Source organism: Sarcophilus harrisii, chromosome 1 (genome assembly GCF_902635505.1).
Source record: "Sarcophilus harrisii chromosome 1, mSarHar1.11, whole genome shotgun sequence".
Taxonomy (NCBI): Eukaryota; Metazoa; Chordata; class Mammalia; order Dasyuromorphia; family Dasyuridae; genus Sarcophilus; species Sarcophilus harrisii.
The window spans coordinates 634370447-634397727 of record NC_045426.1 but is presented as its reverse complement, the minus strand read 5'-3'; the positions used below and the strand labels follow the sequence as shown (position 1 = coordinate 634397727).

Here is a 27281-nt window from a genome sequence, read left to right as displayed (position 1 = left end):
AGATAAGAAAATGGAGGTAAGTCACTTGTTCAAGGTCACCCAAGTAATAAATGTTTGATGCCAGATTTAAACTAGGGTATTCCAGGCCCATTTCTTTACCTACTGTGCCACCTAACAAATTCATGAGATCAAATGAAATATTTTATTTGCAAAAGTGCTTAGTGCAGCACCTGGCATGTAGTAGGTGCTATGTAAATGGATAACTACTCTCTCTTATTCCAAATCAATTATATGATCAGATCTTTGCATAAGACTTTCTAGGTAGGGTTTCATTTTTATACATTATACAGTATTTGGTAGGTACTATTTAGCACTATTATTTAGTAGGTACTTTAAACACATAGTAGGTGCTTAATAAATGTTTGTTGATTTGAATTAGGAAGAATAATTTGGCAGTATTAGGAAGGACAGAACAGAAAAGACACAGTGAGAAGGGGCCCAGTATGAGGGATGCTGCAGAGCACTTGACAACTTCCCTGAAGTAAGGATGTTTCCAGCAGCAAGTTCAGCAAGCAATGATGACTATCTTTGGGGAATGGTTTGAGTCGATTCTCAAAGCCAGCCCTACATAATGTTCCTTGATCAACCTCACAATGATGTCCTGAATATGTTAAAACCTCCTTAATGTTGTTAAACCCTGAAGTCACTTTTAGATGGATTCCCATTTATTATGTTCCCCTGGAAGCAACTGTCTTCTATAATGTTATTCTGAGTAACGCTGCATTTTCACAAAACCAATTAATTATGAGAGGGAGGTTATGTCTGCTTACTTTGTTTTTGTGGCTTTATGTTATGGACTTCAATGTACCTTTAATGAAAACTATTAAGTAAAAAATAGCTGATTTAAAGCACTGAAAAATTAGCTGAAAAAAATCAGTTAAATTGATTACGTTTCGAGGCAATGTGACAAAAAATAAGAAAAGGGTGAAATTGAAATCGGGGGAAACCTGGGTTCTAATCTTGCTTCTGGTGATCACAAGCTGGACAATCATGAGCATTTCACTGAGTCTAAGCTTCCTCTTCTATAAAATGGATTTACCAACACCTGTATTAGTTATCTCACAAGATTGTTGTAAGGATCACGTGAGACAGTCTTTGTAAATGTTAAAGTACTGTTATATACTGTTATATGTTACTGTTGAAGGAAAAGGGAGAGGGAGAAGGGAGAGAGAGAGGAGAGAAGAAAAGAGAAGAGGGAAGGGGAGGGGAGAGGAGGAGAAGAGAGGGGAGGAGAGGAGAGGGGAGGAGAGGAGAGAAGGAGGATGAGGAGGAAGAGGGAGAAGGGGGAAGAAGGGGAGGAGGAGAGGGAAGAGAGGAAGAAGTTGGGAGAAGGGAGAACCAGTTTTATGAAAACTGAAACAGAAGAAGTATAAAACAAATACAAAGAGACTCTAAGTGTTAAGATATAGTTTGTATATACCTAGTTATTTACATTTTGTTATCCCTTCAGAATGCAAGTTCCTTGAGGGCAGGGACTATTTGGGTTTTTATTTATATCCCCCCCCTGCCCATTTAATAAGGGCTTAATCAATGCTTGTTGTTTTGCTGAACTGTTCATTATGAGGATGAACTTAAATAAAATTGTAATGCTGTTAGTTACAAAACACATTTCAATTATGTGCATCACCCGACTTACAGCACCAAAGGTGCCCATTATGAAACTTAATGGAAGTTAGATTTTGGCATGGCAGGCAAAATCTCCTATTCACTTTCAGAGTGCTGACATTCCAAACGATGACTACTCCATCCAAACTGCATGAATAGACTTCACTGCTGCTGTTAAAAAAAAATAAAAATTAGGATTCACTTTTGCATATCCTTTAACTTAAGAGAGAAGTTATTCCCGGATAAAACTGTATGTAAACCATGGACATAGTTAACAAATTACATGGAGAACTAGGGTTAAAATATTGATATTAAGAAATAAGAACAGCAATTTGATGATGCTAAAAGTTTACTTAAATTTAATTAAGTCAGGGTATGAATGTTGGTTTAATGGGATGATAGTTGCTTTGTATCACTGACTACTCCCCTGACTCTGATGCTTATTTATGTGTGACTGTGGATAAATCACCTGGCCTCAGTTTCCATATCTGTAAAATAAAGGGGGCTGACCTAAATGATTTCTAAGGATCTTTCAAGATTCTGATCTATGAGACCTGTGATTCCAGGACTGTTGCTTGCACTATCCAATGTCCTATTATCAGGACTTATTAAGTTCTTAAGGTGATGAAACTGTTGGTGATAAGAATAATAACAGTGTCCACTTCTAAAACACTTCTTGCTATCTTCATAACAGTCCTTTGGGACATAATATTTTGTGATTATTAATTTGTAATATTAAGACTACCCATTTTTAAGATGAGCAAACACTGAAACTTGTGAAAGGATTCAGTCAGTTACATTATTGTAGAGGCAGTGGGGTAAGGTGGGAAGAGTCAGCCACAGAATCAGGAAGGTCTGTCTTTCTGTGCCCCTGGCCAGTCTTGGAATCAGAAAGGCTTGAATTCAGCCCCCGCCTCTGATACTTATTGACTGTGTGATCCTGGGTAAGTCACCTACTCCCTCAAACTGTGTGCAAGTCTCTGAGATTACAAATAGTAGAAAAGGTGCTGATTTATATGGATGGAGGGAGTTTCCCATATCAATGGAAACACCAGATTAGTTCCTCATCTTTCTCCCTGTCCATATCACTAATGAGTGGAGCAGAAAGGCTTTAAATTTAGATATCTGACACCAGAAAGTGGAGGGCCCCCAATACTATAATAGGAATTCTGAATATTTTTTGTGTCACGGACCCCTGTGGCATCTGATAAAGTGAGTAAGCCCCTTCTCAAAACCATGTTTTAAAATGTGTAAAACAAAATGCAGATAACTATAAAGGATTGTATTGAAATAGAATTATGAAAAAAAAAAAAAACAGGTTCACAGATCCCAGGTTAAGAACCCTTGCCCTATACAAACAAAACCTTGAATAATTGGAAAGCTAAAATATAATTTATACTGTTGAGATTTAATTTTTAACATAAATAACAGTCAGATATCCAAAAAAAAAAAAGCCATGCAGGAGTAGATTCTAATGGAGGCAATACATTACCTTTTCACCCTGTTTTTGTTTAATTTTCATGCTAATGACTTGTAGCCAAGGAATTTATAAGAATAAGGCTTCCATTCAAAATGAAAATAGGACTACATCATGGTGAGAAGGAAATTAAGTATTCTAGAGTCGAAATAGCACCAAATGATAGTCAAGTTACTTCTATGTCTAGCTCTGCTACTGATTTGTATAAGCCTTTCAATTTTTTGGACCTCAGCATCTTTATCTGTGAAATGTTGGGATTGAACTAGATCAGAGGTGTCAAAATTGTGTCACTCTTAAATCAAATTAAAATATAACTGAAAAATATTTAATAAAATATATAAAAATACATTACAACACAGCTAAACTTTCCTAAGTCAATATGCATTCCACAAAGACGCATTTCTGTTTGAATTTGAAAATACTGATTAGATGACCTAAGTTTCTAGTGGAATTAAAAAGTCTGAGATTTGCTGGCAAAGAGGGAAAAATGTCATTCAAAAATAATTGCTGTCCATATTTATAGCCATGAAGACAATTTAATTCAGATAATGACCTCTATCCAGAAATAGATTTTAAAACTTTTTTCTTTTCTTTTTTTAAAGCACTTTGATTCTTATTAAAAGACACCACTTATTTCACTTTTTCAGCTTTAATTTACCCAGATTCCTCATTTCCATCTTCTATGATTAGATCCATGACACTAGAGCGATGATCAGTGAGTTGCTTGTTACAGGACATACTATGAATGTTAATAATGTAAATAATGGAGTCCTGAGAACCGATCCAAACTTGATTCTGCTCGGCCATCAACATGCAATTCTGCAAGAGGCAAAGAGATTGAGAATTTCCTTAACAAATGAAGAAAACTGAGTATTCTGTCTGAACATGTTCAAGATTTTTGTCTGATTTTATACATTTAAAACAATGTTCAAAAATGAATGATTTTTAATTTCTATGAAAAGGTATTAATAGATGCAAATTACAGAAATCAATAAAATACAATTGGAAATTTGATCATGGAGGCAGTGGGAAGCCACTAGAGTTGACTAAATATAAAAATAAGACAGTCAGACCTGAATATTTGGGAAGATCACTGACACCTGAATGGAGAATGAACTGGAGTGGGGAGAAGTCTGAAATAGGCAGATCCACCAGCTGGCTATTGCAATAGTCCAGGCATGAGGTTATGAAGACTTGTACCAGAGTGGTTGTGGTATCAAAGGTACATGAGAAATATTAAGAAGGTAAAATCAACCAACATTTATTTGTGTGTGTGTATGTGTGTGTGTGTGTGCATGCGCACATGTGTGCATGAGTATGTGTTTATGAAAGACAATCAAGGATGACAACTAGATTGTGAGTTTAGTCTTCTCTCCATTTTGTATTTTATGTAGCTGATTTTTTTACACCAAATGTAAAATATTATGTCAATTATTATTATATTCATCTTAAGAGACTGAACCCAAACTTCTTGCTAACCAAGAATTTTTGAATTCTGAATGTCAAGTAAATTCTCTACTTTGGACTACTTATAAACATAAAACTAATGGCAGCTGTGCAATTTACCTACATAATTGATAATAACCTGAAAAATAAATAATCTACTAACTTAACACAACAGGGTCATCTCCAGATCCTGGGAAACTTATATAAAGACTTTCCTCCAAACTGACACCGAGTCATTAATTACTATATTCTGAAACAGGATTTTGGGGTGGGAGGAACAAGTGAAGAGAAAAGAATACTCCAGCATTTGTCCAGATGAAGTCTTTTTCCACTATTCTATCATATGGCTGTGCCAGGCTTGTTATCAATTTCCCCACACTTCTTATCTATTCTTTTCTCCAGATGATATGCAGTATATTTTCCTCCACAACCTTTTCTCTTCTCTTCCTGTCCCTGTAGATGTTTACTCAAAAGCTCACTGGCTTTATGGTTCTTGGACTGCCAAAAATGAGTACATTTTATTTATTTTTAAAAATATATATATATTTATTTAATATTCTATTTTCCCCACAATTACATGTAAAATAATTTTTTAACATTGGTTTTTTGAGTTCCAAATTCTCTCCTTCATTCATTTCCCTCTGCCCTCATTCAGAAGGCAAGCAATTTGATATACATGTGCACTTGTGCAAAACATTATTTCTGTATTATTCATGTTGTGAAAGAAAAACACTGATCAAGAAAAAAAAAGTTTTAAAAAATTATGCTTCAAGCTGTATTCAGACAGTTAGTTTAGAATAGGACTTCTTAAATGGTGGCTCAAGATTCCCAGGAGCCTGTGGAAGCTTTCTCTGGAGATGGATAGCATTTTTTAAAAATCACAAATTCTTCAGAACTGTATTGGATCATTGCATTACTGATTATAGATGAGTCATCCATAGTTGAATATCTTTACCATATTGCGGTTACTGTATACAATATTCTCCTAGTTCTGCTCATTTTATTTTGCATCAGCTCATGAGTATATTTTCTTTTCTTTTTTTTATAATAACAAATTTTTATTTTCAAAATACTTGCAAAGATAGTTTTCAGCATTCACACTTGCAAAAACCTTGTGTTTCAAATTTTTCTCCCTCCCTTCTTCCAGCAAGAAAACAACAACAACAACAAAAGTGAAAATACTATGTTGTGATCCACATTCAGTTTCCATAGTTCTCTCTCTTTCTGGATGCAGATGGCTCTCTCCATCACAAATCTACTGGAACTGGCCTGAATCATCTCATTGTTAAAAAGAGCCAAGTCCATCACGGTTGACATGAGCATATTTTCTTAATATGTAATGCAATTATTTACCATTACACTTCTCACGTTCAGTCCTTCTCCCCTTCTACACACATACACAATCACTCACTCACATACAAAACCTCTCATACATGGACTTTACACTTCTTCTCATTTCTGCCTATCAGAATTTTGTACTTCCTAAAAAGCTTAGCCTAAGGGACAGCTGAGAACATTCAATTCCCTCCTTTCTTTGCTGAGAAGGGGCAACCACAGAATGTGATACTGCATAAATGAGGGAATCTCTAGAAGAAGGCAATTTGGTTAACAAAGAGCCTCGAGATTATGGCATAAAAAGATTATTTCAAGGAAAATGGAGATATTTAGCTAATAGAAAAGAACACTTAAATCAGGGGGTCTTAATATAGGATCTGTGGATGGCTTCATAGGGTTATTGTGAAAAAATAACTTATGGCATTTATAAATATTAACTGGTAAAATGAGGCAACCGGGTAGGACAGTGGATAGAGCACAGGGCTTGGAAGCATGAATACTCTTCTTCCCGAATCCAAACCTGCCCTCATTTACTGACTGTATGATCTTGGGCAGGTCACTTAACCCGGTTTTCATCAATTTCCTTATCTGTAAAATGAGTTGGAAAAGGAAATGGCAAACCATTTCTTTGCCAAGAAAACTCTAAAATTAGACTATGAAAAGTCAAACATGACTGAACACCACCACAACCACCATCAGCTCTCTCTTATCTCCAGCTAAGAGATACAGTGGATAGTGTTTACCCTGGAGTCAGGAAGACTCGAGTTCAAATTTGGCCTGAAGTCATAAAAAGTTGGATCCAACACAAAACGACTAAACAATAACAACAACAACATAATGAAGCCAACGTGTACAAATCAGAATATTTTAGATTAAAGTTTGGTTATTTAGCAAATTATAGAATGTCTTATATAATATTATTACATCTTCTTGTTGTTATTCATCCTTCATTCTTGAAGAGACCAATGACATCATGAGCGTGACCTCTTGACTTTTTTGCATAAACTGGATTTAAGTGAGGCAGGGCTGCTAAAATCCTCACTCTCTCCTCCTGAGTTACCAGGATCCAGTGGCAAGACAAATAAATGTCAAGATGACTGGCGATGGCCCAGAATGCAGTAGGTGACCTTGGTCTTTCTAAATTAAGATCTTACCTGGGTCTCAGTTTGTCGAAGGCAATGCCCAATCAATAACAAAGGGGTAGGTAAGATGAGATAAAAGATGGCCAAATTTATCCTCATAAAATAACAGTCTGGGAGGGAAAGAGCATTATTATTTCTGGATAGAACAGAAAATAATTACTATGAACCCTCATTCTAATAATCTTGGATTAAAATCTGAAGATTTTCCCCAAAAACTGAGATTAGTATATATTGGAATTGGAGTCTAAAATTTCCAGAATTTGAAAGAAATGCTGACAAGTTGGAAAGTAGGCCTAAGGAGAGAATAGTAGCTATGAAAAAATGTGCCAGCTTTGTTACTCACCAACTTAGCAGTGCCTACTTTAAAGGACTGCTGATGGATTGTCCATGAAGATGCATCAAACACAATCATTTTGCCTTCACTTAGAGCACACCACAGTTTGGGATGAGCATCTTCAATCTTTTCTGCTGGATCAAGGTGTCCTAAAAAAAAAAAGAAAAGAAAAGAAAAGAAATGAAAACCAACCCAGAAACTTCCAGAGGAAATTAGCACTCTAGTAAACACACAAATAAAAATGCTAAATTATTTTTCCAAATCAAAGAGGAATTCCTCCATTCCTTAAACTAGTTTTTTTTTAAATTAAAAAACCCATCAAAACTAACTTTCCCTTTTATTCGATTTTCCAAGTCTCTTTTGAAATCTTGAAAATTATTTCTCATGAGACAGAAAGAAAGAAAGGCTATTTACATCATGGTGATTCTGCTTGCTGAGGCAGTTAAGGGTGCATATGTTCTGCCTTATTCAATCAATAAATATTTGTTAAGCACCTACTGTGTGCCAGGCACTGTGTTAAGGAATGGATGGTACAAAAAAGAAAAAGAAACAAAAAAAAACATTTCCTACCCTCAAGGAGCTTACAATCAAACGGGGGAGACAACATGCAAACAAATATGTACAAGATAACTAGGAAATAATTAACAGAAGTAAGGAACTGAAATTAAAAGGTACTGGGAAAGGCTTCCTATAAAATATCAGATTTTATTTGGAACTTGAAAGAAACCAAGAAAATTAGTAGGTGGAGTTGAGAAGGGAGAACTTTCCAGGCATGAGGGACAGCAAGTGAAAATGCCCAGAACCAAGAGATAGAGTGTCTTGGTTGTAGAACATCCAGTAATCCAGTGTCATTACATTGATGGGTTCACAGTGGAAATAAGGTATAACAGGACAGGAATGATAGGAGGGCTAGGTTATGAAGGCTTTGGATGCCAAAATGAATATTTTATATTGGATCCTGGAAACAACAGGGATCCACTGGAGTTTACTGAATAGGAAGGAGTGACATGTTCAGAGTTATGATCTAGGAAAATCACTTTAGTGGCTGAATGGATAGATTGGAGCAGGGAGAGAAGAAAAGGAGAATCTAGGGATTGAAGAATCAAGAGTATATAAATGTATTATTTACCAGGGGAAATTATTATAAGTTAAAAAAAGAAAATGAAATGTGAGTGAGGGCAATTAGGTTTAACACACTGGTAAAAATTGTCACTTGCAAAATTTAGGGCTGGAAAATAATCTTAAAAATCTCCTACTCCAATATTTTATTTTTCATTTAAAAAAAAAAAAACTTTACAAGGAGAATATGAGAGAAGCTTGTTTATCTGAAAAAACACTGTGGGTTTTGGTTGGTCCCGTCAGACCAGTCATTAACGGCTAAGAAAGCTGATAAAACCTCTGGCTGCATCAAGAGAGGCAGAATGTCTGGGACTATGGTGGTGATAAGCTCTGCGTAGGCAGATCCCTCTTGGAATACTGTGTTTAATTCTGGGTATCATATTTTAATAACAACATTGATAAGATATAGTGGATCCACAGAAGAAATGACTAGAATGGTAAAGAGCTTTAAGATCAAACTAGATGAGAACCAGTTAAACAAATGAAGATGGTTAGCCTAGAAAAGAGAAGAGGGGCCAATCAAACATAGGACTGTAGTCATGTATTATTCTTCTTGGGCAGCTGGATTGTGCAGTGAATAGAGTAGGGGGCTCAAATCTGACTCCAGACACTAGCTATGTGACCCTGGGTAAGCCACTTAAACCTATTTGCCTCAATTTCTCCTATGTGAAATAAGTTGGAGAAGGAAATGGCAAAGCACTCCAGTATCACTGCCCCACCCCAAATGGGGTCAATGAAAAGTTGGACACAACCAAACAACACAACAAATTATTCTTCTTGAAAATAAGAAGGGAAGGGGCAGGTAGGTGGTGCAGTGGATAGAGCACCAGCCCTGAAGTCAGGAGGACCTGAGTTCAAATCGGGCCTCAGACGAAGGAAGGGAGGGAGGGAGGGAGAGAGGGAGAGAAGGAAGGAAGGAAGGAAGGAAGGAAGGAAGGAAGGAAGGAAGGAAGGAAGGAAGCTGAATAACTACTTGGATAACCTCTAGATTCTCCTTTTCTTCTTCTCTCCCTGATCTAATCTGTCCTTCATTCAGCCACTAAAGTGATTTTCCTAAATCACAAGTTTGATTATGTCACTCCCTGTTCAGTAAACTCTAATGGATCCCTGTTGTCTCCAGGATCTAATATAAAACTGAATAACTATGTCATAGAGAGGATTCTTGTTTAAGTTGGGTTATGTCAAATGTACAGAACTACAGAGGAAACCAATTATGTAGGGGGAAAAAAAGATACAATATTTTCCCATCTGAGCTCACAAACCTCTTGAGTCTGTGTACTCAAAGTTAAGAATTTATCTGCATCCAAAAAGCAACTTTAACTGAACAGTACTACCGTCCATTTGAAGGAATGCATAGACTAAAATAAAAAGAAATATTCTTTTGAAGTAAATTCAATTAACAGAATATGTTCCTATGACTTTGTGGAATTTACAACTAAAATATAAAAAAACATTCTTATCAAAGAGACAGAAAGAAACACTGTGGTATCTCTCACATGTAGAGGGCCAGGCTGCAACAGTTCAACAAAGGAAAGAAAACTGAATTTGGAGTGAGACAATCTTCATCAGAATTCCAGTTCTGCCCCATATTCCCTGTTACCTTGGCAGACATTCCAACCCATTGGACTTCAGTTTATATTCAACTCTAAAGAGGGAAAGCAGGACCTATTGACATCACAGGTCACTTTAGTTCTAAATTTGGGGTATTATGATACTATAAGTAGTTATTAAATGCCCACCATGTACAAAACCTTGTTTTAAGTACTGGAATATAGACGGTGCTATCTAACTGGAATAAACTGGTAAAGGTTTTAAATGATAAGCAAAAGAATTGGCATTTTATTTTACACAAAGGGGAAGTCAAATGTTCAGGTTTGTGTTTTAGGACTATTAATTTGGTGGCTGTGTGGATAACAGCTTAGAGAAGGCATAATTGGAAGCCAGAAGACTAGGAGATACTTACTAAAGTCTAGGACTGAGTTATGGTGCTGGTCATGTTGGTGGGGATGCAATAAGTGTTGCGGAGTCAAAATTGATACAACTTGATGCCTTATTGGCTATAGAAGATAAAGCAAAGAGATGAGCAACTTGGGGAGAATGGTGGTGCTCTTAACATAATCAGGGAAGTGAAGAGGGGAATTTGTATGGGGAAAGATAAGTTTAGTTTTCGATATGATAATCTGAGTTGCCTGTGAGGTATATAGTGGAGAAATTTAGGAGACAGTCAGAAATGTCTCATGAAAGAAATGATGACAGGCATGGGATGGAGAGAGAACTGTGGAGACTGAATGTAGATCAAATCATTGTATTTTAACTTTGTTTGCTTGCTTTTCCTTGTAGTTTTTTCTCCTTTAATCTGATTTTTCCTGTACAACATAATAAATATGGAAATATCTTTAAAAAGATTGTACATATTTAACCTATATCAGATTGCTTGCTGTCTCAAAGAGAGGGGTGCTAAGGGAGGGAAGGAGAAAAATTTGTTACACAAAATCTTACAAAAACGAATGCTGAAAACTATCTTTATATGTATTTGAAAAAAATAAAATACTACTGAGGAAAAAAGAAAGAGATGATGGTAGAATATGTAGATTTGAGAATCACCCTTGTAGAAATGATGAAGGAACCAACGGAAAGTGACTAAATTACTGAGAGAAAATGCAGAGGAAAAAAGAGAAAAGGATTCAGCATAGATCCTTCATGGAAATCCACTTTTGGGGATGGAACATGGATGGTAAATCAGCAAAAGAGAATAAAGAAGCAAAGGTTAGAGGAGATTCAGTATCCAGAAGGAAGGCTGATCAATTATATCAAAAGATGCAGGGAATTTAAAAGAAAAGAAAGAAAACTGAAAAAAAGTTCACTAAATCTGGCAATTGAAAGTCTGCAGGTAACTGGAAAGAGCAATTTCAGTTGAGTGGAAAGGTCATGAACCAGATTACAAGGTACTGAAAAATGACTCAGAAGCAATGAAGTGGAGGAAATGAGTACAGATAACTATTTTTAGGTATTTGCTTAAAAGGGGGTGGGGGACAGGAAAGCAGATTTGAATGGTTGCTTGAGGTGATGGAAGATTCAAATGATAGATTTTTAAAGATGAGGGATTTGGGCATTCTTTCAGTCAGCAAGGAAGGAGTCAGTAAAAAAAAGCACTCAAAATTAGTTTAAAGAAAAGTGAAGATGATCAAATCTCCCAGAGAAGATGGGAAAGGATGGTAAAGTTTATGGGGAGACCCATTCTGCACTACTATGTGACTTTGTTCAGCAATATTCGGCAGCATGCAAAGAGAAGCAGAGAAAGCAGATGGTAAGGGAGGTGTTCAATAAAGTATGAACAGCAATAGGTAAGAAACAAGGCATTTAAAAGGAAATATCAATGTAAAGTTGACCTGGTTGACTATAGGGTCAAGAATGCAAAGTGAGGAAACTGAAGTCAATAGAGGTAATGGATTGGAAAAGCTGGCAAGGACACAGCGACTAGAGTTTATAATGACCATGACAAATAGTTTTAGGATGAGTGAAAAATAGAGGGAGAGATAGAAAGAAAAGAAGTTGAGAAAAGCTTTTCAGAGCTGGATCATGTAGGTTGAAAAATGACGGAGGATGGTAAAACCAAAGGTATGGTAATTTCTGTACCTGAGTGGGGTGGAATGAAAAGATTGACCTGGTAGGTAAATATGTTTGAGGGCACATCAACATGTATATTTATGTTCCATAGAGGAAAAGAAGAATGAGTCAGAGGCTGAGCTTGAAAAAGTGAGGGAAGACAAATCCAAGAGTCAGCATATTAAAACACCCAAGGGTAGGATGATGCAGATAAATGTAATCTATTATCATCATTATTACAGATAAAATGAATTAAAAGGGAGGAAAAGTTATTGAGAGTTATCAGTTACAGAAGTATTTGGAAGAGGTAGTGGGGAACAATAAATCCCAACTCCACCTTCTGGCCAGTGGATCAGGATTTTTTTTTTTTAAGTTAATTAATTAATTTTTTTTAAATAACTTTTTATTGCCAGAACCCATGCCAGGGTAATTTGTTTTACAACATTATCCCTTGCATTCACTTCTGTTCCAAACCAAGGGGTTTCTCCCTCCACCCCCTCCCCCAGATGGCAAGCAGTCCTATACATGTTAAAGAGGTTACAGTATAGCTTAGATACAATATATATGTGCAGAACTGAACAGTTCTCTTATTGCTCAGGGAGAATTGGATTCAGAAGGTATAAATAACCCAGGAAGAAAAACCAAAATGCAAGCAGTTTACATTCATTTCCTAGTGTTCTTTCTTTGGGCATAGCTGCTTCTGTCCATCCTTGATCAATTGAAACTGAGTTAGATCTTCTCTTTGTCAAAGAAATCCACTTCCATCAGAATATATCCTCATACAGTATTGTTGTTGAAGTATATAATGATCTCCTGGTTCTGCTCATTTCACTCACCAAGGATCAGGATTTTTAAGAGAGCAGATGCAACTAGGATTAGAGAAACTATGGCTTCTTTGAGGAGACAGGTTTTCATGGGTCCAAGAAGATGGAAGGGATAGAATAGAGAGACAAGAACAGCTTCCAGGACAGGCAATTCTGCTCATTTTTATATGGCTTCTTTCTAATTCTCCATCTCACCCTAAGGTTGCCCTCAACTTAAAATTATAAACTAATATTTATATTTAAAATACCAATCACTTGATGCCCATCAACTGGAAAATGGCCGAATAAGTTATGGCATATGAATGGTATGGAATGTTATTGTTCTGTAAGAAATGATCAGCAAGATGATTTCCGAGACCTGGAAAGACTTAATGAATTGATGCTAAGTGGAATGAGTAGAAAAGATCATTGTACATGGCAACAACAAGATTATACAATGATCAATTCTGATCAACAATGAGATGATTCAGACCAGTTCCAATGATCTTGTGATGAAGAGAGCCATCTACACTCAGAGAGAGGACTGTGGGAACTGAGTGTGATTCACAACACGGCATTTTCACTCTTTTTATTGTTGTTTGCTTACATTTTATTTTCTCATTTTTCTCCTGTTTGATTTGATTTTTCTTGTGCAGCAAGATAATTTTATAAATATGTATTATATATTATAAATATGTAAATATTGAATTTAATATATATATTTTACCATGTTTAATATATATTGAATTACTTACCATCTAGGGGAGAGAATAAGGAGGGGGGGGGGAGGGATTGCAACACAAGGTTTTACAAGAGTTAATGTTGAAAAATTATTCATGCATATGTTTTGAAAATAAAAAGCTTTAATAAAAAAAAAATACCAACCACTCTTCCTTTCCCCCTCCTACCACTCCAACTTACCTGGTGTGTATAATAAGATATCTATAGCTTGTGGGGAAGTTTCTCCTAAGGAGGGATTTATTTTATGCTTCAGTGTTTCTGAAGTTGTTTTTGGAACTGACACAGGCACTAAAACAGATGAAACAAAAGGTTTGAAAATTAGTTAAGTGTACAAGAGTGGCAATCATTAATCACCTGTTACATACATGCAAGACATGATGCTAGCTGCTGAGAATACAAAGAAAAGGAAGATGACATTCTTTCTGAGGAAGACCGCATGTACACAGATAATTTGATGAAAAATAACATAACATAATTTTGAGAGAAGAGAACACTCAATTGGGGGAACCAGTAAAGGGCATCTGTAGTACAGAATAGGACTTAGGTTATATTTTGAAGGACAATCCAATGGTCTCATGATTTCTTCTTTACTGAAGGACATTTTTTTGTGTGAGGACAAGAGAGGAAGGAAATTTGCTAAAAAGACATATAATATTTGTATATAATAATTTGTACTATTAAGATTATTAATATTAAAAATTATAATATTAATAACAATATAACACTTATTATTATGGGGTATATTATAAAATATATATGAAGTATAATATATTATAAAGTATTGTGTTTTATATTTTGAAAGAAGCAGCTTATGTAGCTCAGTGGGAAGAAATGTTGTATCTGGAGCCAGGAAGAGCTGAGTTCAGATCTGACCTCACTCACTAGCTATGTGACCCCATCAAGTCACTTAACCTCTATACTTAATCCACTGGACAAGGAGTTAGCAAACCACTCCAGTATCTTTGCCAGGAAAATCCCATGTGGTGTCATAAAGAATGAGACATAACTTAACAAACTTCAGCTTCATAAAGTATAGCACTTATGTAGTGGTTTAAGGTTTCCAAAGTGCTTTATATGCATTATCTATCCCCATTTTATAAATAAGGAAACTGAGGCAAATAGAGGTGAAATGACTTGGCAGAATTACATAATCAATAAAATGTAGGAGGAAGAATATGAACCCAGACCTTCCTCACTCCAGATCTGGTACTCTATGAATTGAGCCACCTAGCTAGCCAGCAAACATGCAAACACACACACACACACACACACACACACACACACAAAATCAGGTTTAACAATCTTGAAAGATTCTGTATCATATTATGGATCCAAGTCTCAGAAAAATAACAAAATTTCTATTGTTTAAGTCCAGTCAACAAATGGATGCCTCAGTATCCCTCAGAAGAGAATCCCCAACCACCATTCTCTGATCACTATAACCCATGAAATGATCTCTCTGGTAATGGCACCTTTGGAATGATTATTTGAAGTGCGGTTCCAAAGTTCTCTTCTTTGGGAGGTGTGTTCTACTATTACTTTGTTCCAAATATTAAGGGAGGCTTCTTTCCCTTCTCTTCTGCCATATTTCTTTCTTTCTGACACAGGACAGGATCCCCTTACAGAAAGGAGAACTTCCTGTACTCTGAGTACAAGTGGTAGTCACTTGATTATGGCATAAAGATAAATATCTCATATATATATATATATATATATATATATATATATGGCATGTCATTGTTGTGCATGTCATTGCAAAATTCTCTGGGTCCCATTGGAAGTGAGATTCCCAGAGTTGAATGTTCTTGGGAACTCCTGTGGTCAGATCTCATGGTGAATTGTTCTGGCAAATTAGGTCAGTCTCTTTAAAGAGTGAATTAGAGGTTTTAAAAAAGAAATGATTTCTATTCCTATTTTCTAGTTGAATTTGCTAATTTATATCAGAGGTTATAGTTTCTACTGATAGCTGTACCAAAAAAGTAACTTTTTAGTGTATCATTTCACAAATGAGCAATAACAGCAAGTAATCTGCATACATGTCAAAACAAAGAACAACATATTAAATTAATTCTAAAGGAAAAATGATCCTAGCTTCAAAACTCCTCTATTCAGATAATCCCTAGAAAAGAAATTTGAAAAAATTGAGGAAGTGATTTGAATGAATGATATAACAAAATGCCCATTAGATTAAAAACAAGATTAAATATTGCTATTCTAAAAATACTAATCTTACTTTCAGTCTTCATCTTATCAAAATAAGATAATTTGGAGGCAGCATAAATGGCATTTGATGACTGAAGTGCACCAACCACAGCATCCATTAACAAAACATTGGTCAGTGCTTGCTGAATATATTGGGGATCCTAGAAGAGAAAGAACCCACAAATCAATGTCAAATTATTCATCTGTTTTAAGGGTGGTAGTGCTATAGAAGAGTAAATTGTTATTATTAGCACACCACATAACAGTTCCACAATCAATATCAATCTGTAGTAACTTTAGTGGTGTTAGGAGGTCAGCATGGATAGCAAATCTAAACATGACTATGAAAGAAAAAAAAAGCATAAAGAAAATACTCCAAATAAAAACAGTAGCTGGTATTTATATATGTCTTTAAGGTTAAAACTCTTTTTAACCAATGAATAATTAAATTAATAATAATATTATTATATTATTAATTAATTAATAATATATTAAATAATAAATAAATTAATAATCTATTTTATTATTTTATATTTATACATAATTATAATTACTACTAATAAATAATAATTATTGTATAATTACAAATATATGATTTATATATTATCTTATATATAAGAGTTGTATATATGATCTCAATTGATTCTCCCAAGATTAACCTGTGAGATGGCATTTTTTTAACAGATCACAAAACTGAGGCAGACAGTGGTTAGATGACCAATGTTCACACAACCACTGAGTGTCAGAGGTATGATTCCAATTCTGACTCTAAATCTAGCACTCTTATTCACTCTGCTCAAACCTGACATTAGGTAAGGCCATTTAAAACCTATCCAGTTCAGTCCTTTCACTATCTTTCATTCGGCCAACCCTCACGAATTTATTTCATTCAATACAGTCTCTGTTCAGATAAATTCTTTAAGAATTAAGTGTCTCTACTAATGCTTTGTAAGCTCCTTGAAGGCAGGAAATATTTATTGTTTTGTCTTTTATATCTCTCTTCCCATGCCTTATACATAGTAATTGTTTAATGTATGCATGTTGAAGTGAACATGTTTTAACAGAAACAGTAATACATTTTTAATAAATTTATGGGTATTTTTTAGAGACATTAAAATAACAGACTGAAATATCACTTGAGATTTTTGTTTAGATTTTTTTCTTTCTCTAAACTCAATATAGTCTACACTAATGAAAAATAAAATGTGCAATATAGTTAATAAAACTAAATGGATAACTCCTCAGCTAAATCATTCAGATCAAAGAACTATGAGGTTCTTGGTACTCTCTTCTTCCTTTTCTGTCTCTCTATTCCAATCACTACAGAAGCAGAAAAACGGCAACAGAGTAGGTATCACTGGGTGTTTTTGTCCAGTTGTAGCCAGAAATATCATTATTTGATCAAGTACTTCTTTGTGCTTAGTTGGAAGCACAGACACAGTTTTGAGCCTGGGCAACCACTCAAAGCTTTTCCCATGTGGAGGGGTCCATCTAAGCTTATTCTTGGCTGCTCTCACTGGGTCACCTCCCGGCCTGAGGCATCAAAGGAATAGGGAAAGGATACAGTTATTTATTGGTGCAGAAATCACATGTCCAACACACCATAAATCTAAAGATAGTTTTATTCATTTAGTTGGAAAACTAATGAGGGAAATAATGGTTTTAGAAGACAGTGTGTTTCAATGCAAAGTTCAATGATTAGGTCTTTTAAACTAGGTCCAATACTATTGACTAAAAAAAAAAAACTTAAGACTTTAACAAAAATTCTAAGTGTTTACAGACAAATCAAGGCAGAGAGAAGCAAAATTAAGAAAAAAATCTCAGGTGAAATCTACTTTTGGTTGGCTAAGGTCAACACAGTCAAGCTTCTTTGAAACTTTTCCCTCTTATTCAAAACTAGAAAAATGGCAGCCAGGTATAGGATTGGGGGAGCCCAGATGGTAGTTGGGGGTTGGAAAGAGAGAAGAGGAAGCTGTCAATATGGGCAGTAGGGTACCTGTCATCTTGTTTCCTAACCTACTTGTCTCCTACTTTCTGACTTTTCTTTCCACATGAGATAGTACCCACCCAAGTGCCACCAAGACTTTTTTTGGAGACAGACAGGCAATATGGTCTTTTCAAGATTTTGATAATTAAGACTTCATTGGACCTAATGCAGAAACAGCTTGGTTATCTGCAGGAGATTGCCATGTGGATATCAGGTTTAAATGACTAATTTCACAGGACCAGTGACCAAGAGCTGAGCAGTTTGACATTTTGGCAAAAGAAAATGATGTGATGAGATCAGCATTAATAAAAAAAAACAGATAAATAAAAAATTCAACCAAGTTCTCTGACCTTATAATCATCAGCCATTTTCTTTCCAGCCCACATCTCCTTCACCATCAGGTGCCAAAGATCACATTCGGTTTTAAGATTAGCCTCAAAGACCTCCTTTTTGGAAATAGTTTTAATTTTTAGAGTAGGTATCCTCAGAACCAGAAAGGCTACAGTCGTACTTTTCACTTCCTGTATCAAGAGGGAAAGGAAATAAGGTGGATTATAGCTTCCATTGCTGTTGTTTAGTCAATTAGTTGTGTTGACTCTTTATGACCCCATTTGGGGTTTTCTTAGCAGAGAAACTTCAGTGATTTCCCATTTCCTTCTCCAGCTCAATATAGATGAGGAATCTGAGGTAAATAGGGTTAAATGACTTGCCCAGACTCTAGGAAGAGTCTGAGGTTACATTTGAACTCAGGTCCTCTTGACTGCAGGACTGGCATTCTATCTACTTTGCCACTCAGCTGCTCCATAGACTTCTACAGCACCCTCCTCCAGCTCCCCTACCGCTAAATCCTCAAACTAAAATTAAACCTTTACCAATTTAAACTAATTGGAGAAGAAAGTAAATTGAATTCTTGTTTGAATTAAGGAATGTTTTTTTATTCTTGATTTTAGACTCAGAGTTTATTTATCCACTATGGCTAATTATACAAGTAGTGTAAAGTTTTCCCATGTACATTAATAAATAATTTTCTTAGAAAAAAATGCTTAGTTTTAGAATAAATTTTGCATTTAAAAAAATAACTGTTAGACACAGATTTAAATATATGAAGTATTTCTAAAAATGTATGAAGTAACAGTAACATTTAAATATTGGCTAAAAACTAATACTAATAATGAGCGCTGATATTGTACTTTAAGGTTTGTAAATCAATTCCACATATTATCACTACCTCCATTTGCTTCTGTACCCTAAGGTTCATGGAACCCCTCCATCTGAACAAAAGTTAAAATCTTCCATATGTATTAGAACATGAGCCTCTTGAGACTAAGGACTGTCCCATTTTCCCATGTGTATTCCTGGAACTTAACACAGTGCTTTGTATATAGTAAAGACTTAATAAGTGTGGTTTTTTTTTAATTCAATCTCTAACTCTGATCTCTCTTAGCCATCAAATTGAGAGAATCTTGGTCTTAAAGCCCCTGGATTTTTTCAAAGCTCCCTAACTCTCTTGGATTAGTTGATTTCATCTACCCGAGAGAAACCCTATCTCTTTCAGAAGGAGTCCTTGAAGGAATTTAGGTACAGTTACAGCACCATCAAGAATCATTAGGATCACAGATTTAGAGTTGAACAGGATCTTAAGAAGACTATGGAAGTAAGGAAGATCCAAGATCTAAGGAAGGAAGGAAGGCTCCTTGTGACTAAAGATCTTCTGGATGTTAGAAAGAGAGTTAGCCTAGGGAAGGAGATCATCTTACTGTCTGAACCTTACTTGGCAATCATAAATATGTATGTATATGTATACATCTATATTTATTTCCCCCCCATTATGTGTAAAGACAATTTTTAAAATTCATATAAATTTTTTTTTATTTCAAATTTTCTCTTTCCTTACCTTACTTCCTCCCTCTCTAAGACAGGAAGTAATTTGATATGTTACATTATGTTGAATCATCTAGCACTAACTTTTCATGGTGCACTCTCCACCTTGATGTTAATTCCTCTGGCCTCCTTGTGGTCACTGTTCTGTAGTGTGATCAATTTTCTGACAACTTCAAGTAAAACACTAGATTTATTCTCTCACTAAGACAAGATAAGAAGGTTCCCATGACTCCCTTCTTACCTCTATATTTCTGAAGGTGGAAATTTCCACATAGCCAGGTCTTCCTTCTGTAAGGAGAAACAAACGCTTCTGTGTCATGGCTATTTTCCCCACTCCGAGGTTTGTTTTGACTGAACTTGAAAGTTTGTAAACACATTCATTTTTATCTAGGTGTTCAATGACCTCAGGTGGAAGATTGACTTCTTGGGCCTCTGTCTCTGTCTCTTTCCAGTAGTTGTAGAAATCTCTGAATGTTTCAGGGTCAATTTGCTTCTGGTGCCCTTAATTATAAAGAGAAATTTCTCTTAAAATTAGAGCTATGGTGACATTCTTAAAACCCCAAACTTTCATGTAAGCTCATCAAAACAGCAAAATAATGCTCCAGTCAATCCAATTCTATGAAAATGACGTCTCTAAATGTTCTAGGTAAGAGTCTTAACCTGGGATTCATGAAGCCTCAATTTAGTCGTTCTAGGAGAATGATAATTCTGCATGTTCTAGGTCAATGTGTAGATACATATATTTTCAATTAAGTAATTCTACAAGAATGACTTCAAAAAATGTTGTAGGTCAAGTCCTCATTCTGAGTCCGCAGACCCTTAATTAAGTCTGGTTCATTCAATCTGAGAATGGCATCTCTGAATATTCTGTACCAGGAGTTCTTAACCCTGGGAACCAGAAAAAGTCTTGCCAATAGACTTTGATAATTCAGGAAGAAAGAGTCTGACAGCTTTATTCAATTCTTCCTTACATAAATCCAATTCACACATGAATCAAGACATTACCCAGTGAAGTCACTGATCTTCAAAAGGAAAGGACGAGCAATATCTGGAATTAAAAGTTAGCTTTCATTGAATTTACTAGTTTGAGAACACCTAAAAGCTGCCGTAGGGAGGGGGACACTTTCTGACATCAAGTACAAAAGTAAGTGGGATCTCTAATTTGGTTTTAAAAGCTGTCTGACCTTAGAACTTATAGCTATGTATGAAAGCAATATCCACTTTCCTAAACTGTCAAACATTTTTTGCCTTCACCTTTGAACACATAGATTTATGCAAGGTATGGCTGAACATATCTGTAATCTCAGTTTACCAGAGGGAGCTGAGGGTGGTAGAGCTCTTGAATTTGGAAGTTTTAAGTTACAGAAAATTAGGAAATAGCATCTAAAGTTGAGGTTGTCTAGGAAAACAAAAGATAACAAAATGATGGGGGGTTTTGTTGCTTTATCTTGGAGTAGAAGAGAATCAAAGTAGATACAATGACAGCCACCCTTGGTGGGATGATAACTGATGACATAGATCTGTTTGTTTTCTTTGTCAAGGTGGGGAAAAACTCCACAGAACAAAAAGACAGACAGAAAATTGAAAAGAAAAGAAGGGACTACCTAGCTGTCACTGATGAGAGCAATTTATCTAGCATTGATCCCCTGAATTGCAGATATGAGGTTGGGCAGATATGAGAGCTGAGTCACTAAACAAATGAACACAGAAAATAGGAAAAGAATCATAGGATTAGAAAAATTCAAAAAGGGCCAATTTTAATAACAAAAAGAGAATGGAGTTCTGACTGTAATGCCTGGCCAAAATCTAGACTATGTTCCTAAAGGGATGGTTACTGAAATCTAGAAAAGGAAACAGTAATTACAAAAAGCCAGTGCAACTTTCTCAAGAACAAGTCTTTCAAAAAACTTTGAAAGACTTTTAACAAATTATGATTCCAGAGGATTTTGACTAAACATTCCACTCATCTAAAGAGAGATGATGGGATTCAGAATGCAGAAAGAGAAAGTTATTTAATAATTTTTTGAACATAGTTATTAAGAAGAATCTGTATTGCTTAACATTACATGTTTGTAATGGGTTTTCTTTTCTTAATAGTGGAAGTGGAAAAGGTGGTAGGGAAAAAAACTGGAGTTACAAATAAAACTTAATTTAAAAAGTCATATCAGAATAAATTTATTACCCTTTTTTGTCTATATTTCTAATTTTGGAAGATCAGGGAAATGCTGCAGATCTTAGTATAGGACTTTACCAAGTCTTTCATGATATTCCTTTGAAAAAAAAATGGAAAAATGTGGGCTAAACAAATGTAGAATGGGGTTAAATGGCCAGACCCATGAGAAGTTACTAGTACAAAGTCAAACTGGAAAAGAATCTTAAATGAAGTGCTCCAGGAATCTCTGCTAGACTGTATTGTTTAACATTTTTATTAACAACTTGGAAAAAAGTAAAGATTTTGTACTTATCAGATTTATAGATAATAGCAAACTAAGAAAAATTACTAACATACTGGATGACAGGATCCTGATTCAACAAGTTTTTCTTGATAGGACAGCATACTGGGCCAATTCTATAAAATTAAAAGTCTGATGAGCTAAATATAGCTTATACTAATGTTCAAAAAATCCCAAATCAATATGCATTTATTAAGCATCTACTATGTTCCAAGCATTTGTTCTAAAAATTAGAGATATAAAGCCAACAAATAAATAGTTACTTCCTTTAAAGAGTCTATAAGTAGCTAGTATGACTGAATTGTAATGGGTATGAAGGGAAGAAATATATAATAAGGCTGGAAAGACAGTTTGAAGCCATTTGATTCTAGTGGCAATAGGGTGTAAATGGAGTTTATAAAGTAGAGAGCCAGCAAGGTCAGATCTGTTGTTCAGGAAAATTGATTTGGCAACTATGTGAGGGTGGACTAAGTAAGACAAGGCAAAAAGACCAGAGAGTTAAGGAATCAAGAAGTCAGTTGAATATTTCAATAGTCAAAGCAAGAGATGATAGAGACCTGAACAAGAACAGTGATCATGTGAGTAAAGAGAAAGAGGAGGATAAAGTGATGTAGATGAAGAAAGAAAAAAAGACTTACTGACTAGATACATGGGACCAGAAAGAATGAAAAAATTGTGAATGGGGTTGTCTGAAAGAATAGTAGTGCCCTTAACAAAAATAGCAAAATCTGAAAGAGGGGGAAAGACACTGAATTGTTTTGAGCACACTGAATTTGAAATGTCTCTGAAACATTTAGTTCAAAATGCCTAACGAGTGGTTGACAATGTGGGATCAGAGTTCAGAAAGCAGATCAGGACTGATTGCATAGCTCTAGTAGGTACATACATAGGATGATAATTAAGCCCATTAGACTCGAGGAAGTCATCAAATAAGAAAATATGGAGGAAAATATGGAGGATCCTGTGTGATATGGATGATGACCCAGAAAAAGGAGATTGAGGAGTGATCAAATAGGGAAGAGGAGAATTAAGCAAGAAAAGTATCATGAATACCCAGAGAAGAAAGAACATTCAGAAGGAAAGGGAAATCAACATTGCCAAATACTACAGAACTATCAAAAACATGAGAATTAATTAGATTCAGGATAAAGATAGTTGAAAGAGTGCTGAATTTGGAATCAAAAGACTTGGATTTAAATCCTGGCTCTACCATTTACTACTCATGCGAGCTTGAGGAAATCAATTAAGTAACCTAGATCTCAATTTCCTCAACTGGAATTGGACCAAATTCCTTTCCATCTCTAAAATCTACAATTCTACAAATTTTATAAAGAACAGTTTCAGCTGAGTGATATTGCCAGAAGTCAGATTGCTAAGGGCTGAGGAGATGTTAGAATTGAGGAATGTTAGATAGCATTCTGAATGAACATATATGGAAGTTTTAGGGGACTACAAACTTGGTATGACTCAAGAGTATGATAATGCAATCTTTGGGAGGAAGAGCATTAAAAAATAAGTTAACAATCCTATTTATATTCTGCTTGAGTCAGACCCTACCTGGAGTATTAAGTTCAGTTCTGGGTTAACACATTTGAAGAACTACAATAATAAGTTGGAGACCATTGAAGGAAAGCCACCAGAATGGGAAAGTGCTAAGTTTATAACATATGAGGACTAGATTAATTAATTGGAAATATTTAACTTGGAATTGGAAAACTCAAGGTCAATATGATGGCTGTCTTCAAGTACTTGAAGGGTTATTATATAGAAGGGCAAGTGGGCTTGAATATAACAAAGATAATTAAGGATGATGGGTAAGGATTACAGAGAGGCAAACTTAATTTTGATATTAGGAGAAATTTCCTAATGATTATAGTTCCAGAAGTGGAATGGTCTACTTCTGCAAGTACTGGGTCCTTTTACCATCCCAATCAATTCGAGGTCTTTAAGCTAGGACTGGATAAGCTTTAATGTAGAATGAGATTCTTTTTCTCAAGGTATGAGTTGGATTGGATTTGTGATTTTGTATTTACCAACCTGGATACCTAAGTTTATCTCTTTGCTGACTTCAACTGTTCCCCACCTCCCATCCCGAGTTCCAAGTATTTGGAGAGAAAACAGGATAATGTGTTTGTGTTCTTGCACAAAGATTATCGTGGGACAATGGAAGTAGGGCCTCAACCAAGGGTTTAACCCTGTGACTAGAAAATGAACATATTCCTTCTCCAATCCAGGTGATTCAGACCTGCCAACTGCTGAGATAAAACTTCATTTCCCTCCTACCACTGCTCTCTCATGCACATCCAGATCAACTATAATCCACAGTTTCTGCTCTCCAATGACACTCTGGGTGCCAAGATACTGTTAAAGTCCCTTTCATCCTGAACATCATTCTATTTTCTTTTTGCTTATGGTCACACTCTCTCTTGTTTATCAAAAAAAAAAAAAAAAAGAAATTCACTTTAATCTTTTTCTTTATCCCAACCCCTGTGTCATACCTGGGGATTTCAAAATAAAACTCACGCTGGATATCCTTTAAGCACCTTACCCTTCAATTTATCAACTTTCTCCCCTTCTATGACCTATAAATTTAGTCTACTTCAACTACCCAAAAGGTTGGTCATACTTATGTGTAACCATTAAACATCACTTCCCTGATCTCTGACTCTTGAAATTTCTCTTTCTGATCACAGTCTCTGGTTTTCCATCTCTCCCTCCTGTTTCATTCCTTCTAAATCCATTTTTCATTCTCAATGGGATCTTTAATCATTCCAGTCCTCCTTGCTCTATCACTCATTTTTTACTTTCCTCTTTTGAAAGTCTTGACCCTACAGCTGATTAGTTCGGATACTGTGTACACACACACACACACACACACACACACACACTATTCTCTATCTTTGAATGGTTGCTCTTGGTTTGTCAAATCCTAAATTATGTTCTTCTCCACTTTTATTCTTATTCTGCATACTTGAAGAAGTCACAAAAACTAGCTGATGAGATCAGTTATAAATTTAGATGCCCTTCTCAATAATCTCTCCGAGGTTAATTTTCAGAGTTGTAAAATAGGAATAGGAATATTTGCTCCACTATTCTCAAAGCGTTAAGCCAAGGAAAAGACTTTCTGAACTTTAAAGGACCCTATCAATGTGAGCTTTTATTGCCTCCTTACAGGATGTAGACTGGTGATTAGGTCCATTGTAGTTAAGTGTATTAACCAAGAACCCCAGCCTAAGCTTATTTCAATGACAAAAAGAAGTCATGTGACTATAAATAAGAACGGCATAATCTACAGCCTTTTAAATTTTGTGAGTCAGAATTTTTGAATTCAATGAAAAACATTGAATCTGGTATTCATTACCTCCTGGTGGTCAAAAGGTGGCACTGTGGTCTCTTCTACACAGAAGAAAGACCTACTTAGCTAAGAGCTTAGCAAGAACAAAAAACAGGGATCTTAGGGCTACACTGGAGAATGAGAGCTAGAACCAGGGGTGGGCTGGCCAAAGAACAGGGATGTTCACTCATACTGGAGAGTGAAAAGTAGAAAGCAGTTGTATGCTTATAGATAATTAATAACCAGCTTAGAGTGGGAGTGAGGGGAAAGATGTGCAAATGGGACTTTATGTGTAAGTGTAATCTACATTATTAACAACTTCTCTATCACTGTCTCTTTTTTTTTAAATCACTTTCTTAAGTCTCCGATAATCAACAAATAAAATCAATAAAACTTCCCACTTATGCAGACTATCATATCATCTGAGATTTAAGGTCATAATCCAGTAGAATTATGTAAAATAATAATAAAAATGCAAAAGGTGGCCTTATTTCAGATGAGCCCCCATAGGGTATCAAGACAAGTTAATGAATTCCATACCTAAAATTAGAGTGTTGGATATTAGAGGGGGAGGGAATGATATTTCCTGGGTTAGAATGAAAGAATCAAAGAAATCCAGTTATGTGAGAGTGGAGGAAGCCAAAAAAACCCAAGGAGACCTACTCAGAGACAGAAGGACCAATTAGGAGGCCCAGACAGTAAATCTCATGTTTATGGTTCAAGCAAAAAATATCTAGGGAGAGAAAGAGACAAACAGAAACAGAAAGAAGAAGAAGAAGAAGAAGAAGAAGAGGGAAAGTAAGAGCAGAAAAATGTTAGCATATGTTCCAAGGCCCAGTCTGCCTAATGTAAATCACATACATACATCTTTAAAAAGTCAAAAAACTCTTTGGAAATAAAGTAGAAATGTCATTTGAATGTCAATGACCACAAAATAGTGTTAAGCTACCTGTTACCATATGTACAGCCCATTCTTACAAGCAGATAAATGGAGTCATCATAATTAAGGACAAGAAGCATCCTCACACTAGTCTACTCAGATCTTTATCTTTTCTGAAAGAATGAATTTGCTATTTGACCTACCACTCACTTGAGCACCTCAGCCCAAATGTTTTGCACTGTTATTCCCTGCATTATGTATCTGTTTTCCAATGAGACTACAAGCTCCTCAAAGGCAGAAATTAGATTTAAATAGTTCTTTTATAATTATAATGATGATTGTAGTTGTTGTTCAGTCCAACTCTAGATGACCCCATTTGGAGTTTTCTTGGCAAAGTTATTGGATTTGCCATTTCCTTCTCTAGCTCATTTGACAGATGAGGAAACTGAGGCAAACAGGGTTAAGTGACTTGCTCAGGGTCATACAGCTAATAAGTGTCTAGGACTGGATTTGAATTCAGGAAGTTGAGTCTTCTTGGACTCCAAGCCTGACACTCTATCCACTGTGGCACTCAGCTGCCCTATAATAATGATTAACAGCTGAATTTCTATAGCACTTCAAGATTTGCAAAGCGTTTAACACATATTATCTCCTTTCACCATAATCTTGTGAGACAGATGCAATTAATATCTGCACCTGTCAGATGAAGAAACTGTGACTCAAATACTTAAGAGGTCTGCCCAGGGTCTGAGAGTAAGATTCTGAGGCAGGTTTTGAAATCAAGTGTTCTTGACTCCAAGTCAAGTATTATATCTACAAGTTAGGCTGCCTCTTATACCACCCTATCTCATCCCTTCCTACCTCTCAAGACATAGATGTAGCTCCTAATACACAGTACTAATTTTGTACTATGTGTTCAAAAATACTTACTGAAAT

General features: G+C 35.6%; 1 protein-coding gene across 3 annotated transcripts in view; it reads right to left on the bottom strand.

The window, feature by feature from the left end:
- DENND3 (DENN domain containing 3) overlaps positions 1 to 27281 on the bottom strand; it is a 120296-nt gene that overhangs the window by 11928 nt on the left and 81087 nt on the right. For 2 of the 3 annotated variants that reach the window (XM_012541852.3, XM_031947266.1), the window contains 7 exons: positions 19920 to 20179; positions 18148 to 18318; positions 15842 to 15971; positions 13789 to 13896; positions 7349 to 7488; positions 3741 to 3901; positions 1637 to 1776 (listed from right to left, as the gene is read on the bottom strand). In XM_012541852.3, coding sequence (XP_012397306.2) covers positions 1637 to 1776; positions 3741 to 3901; positions 7349 to 7488; positions 13789 to 13896; positions 15842 to 15971; positions 18148 to 18318; positions 19920 to 20179 — 1110 coding nt within the window. The remainder of the gene's footprint in view (positions 1 to 1636; positions 1777 to 3740; positions 3902 to 7348; positions 7489 to 13788; positions 13897 to 15841; positions 15972 to 18147; positions 18319 to 19919; positions 20180 to 27281) is intronic. The other variant, XM_023496524.2, reaches the window with a different exon arrangement.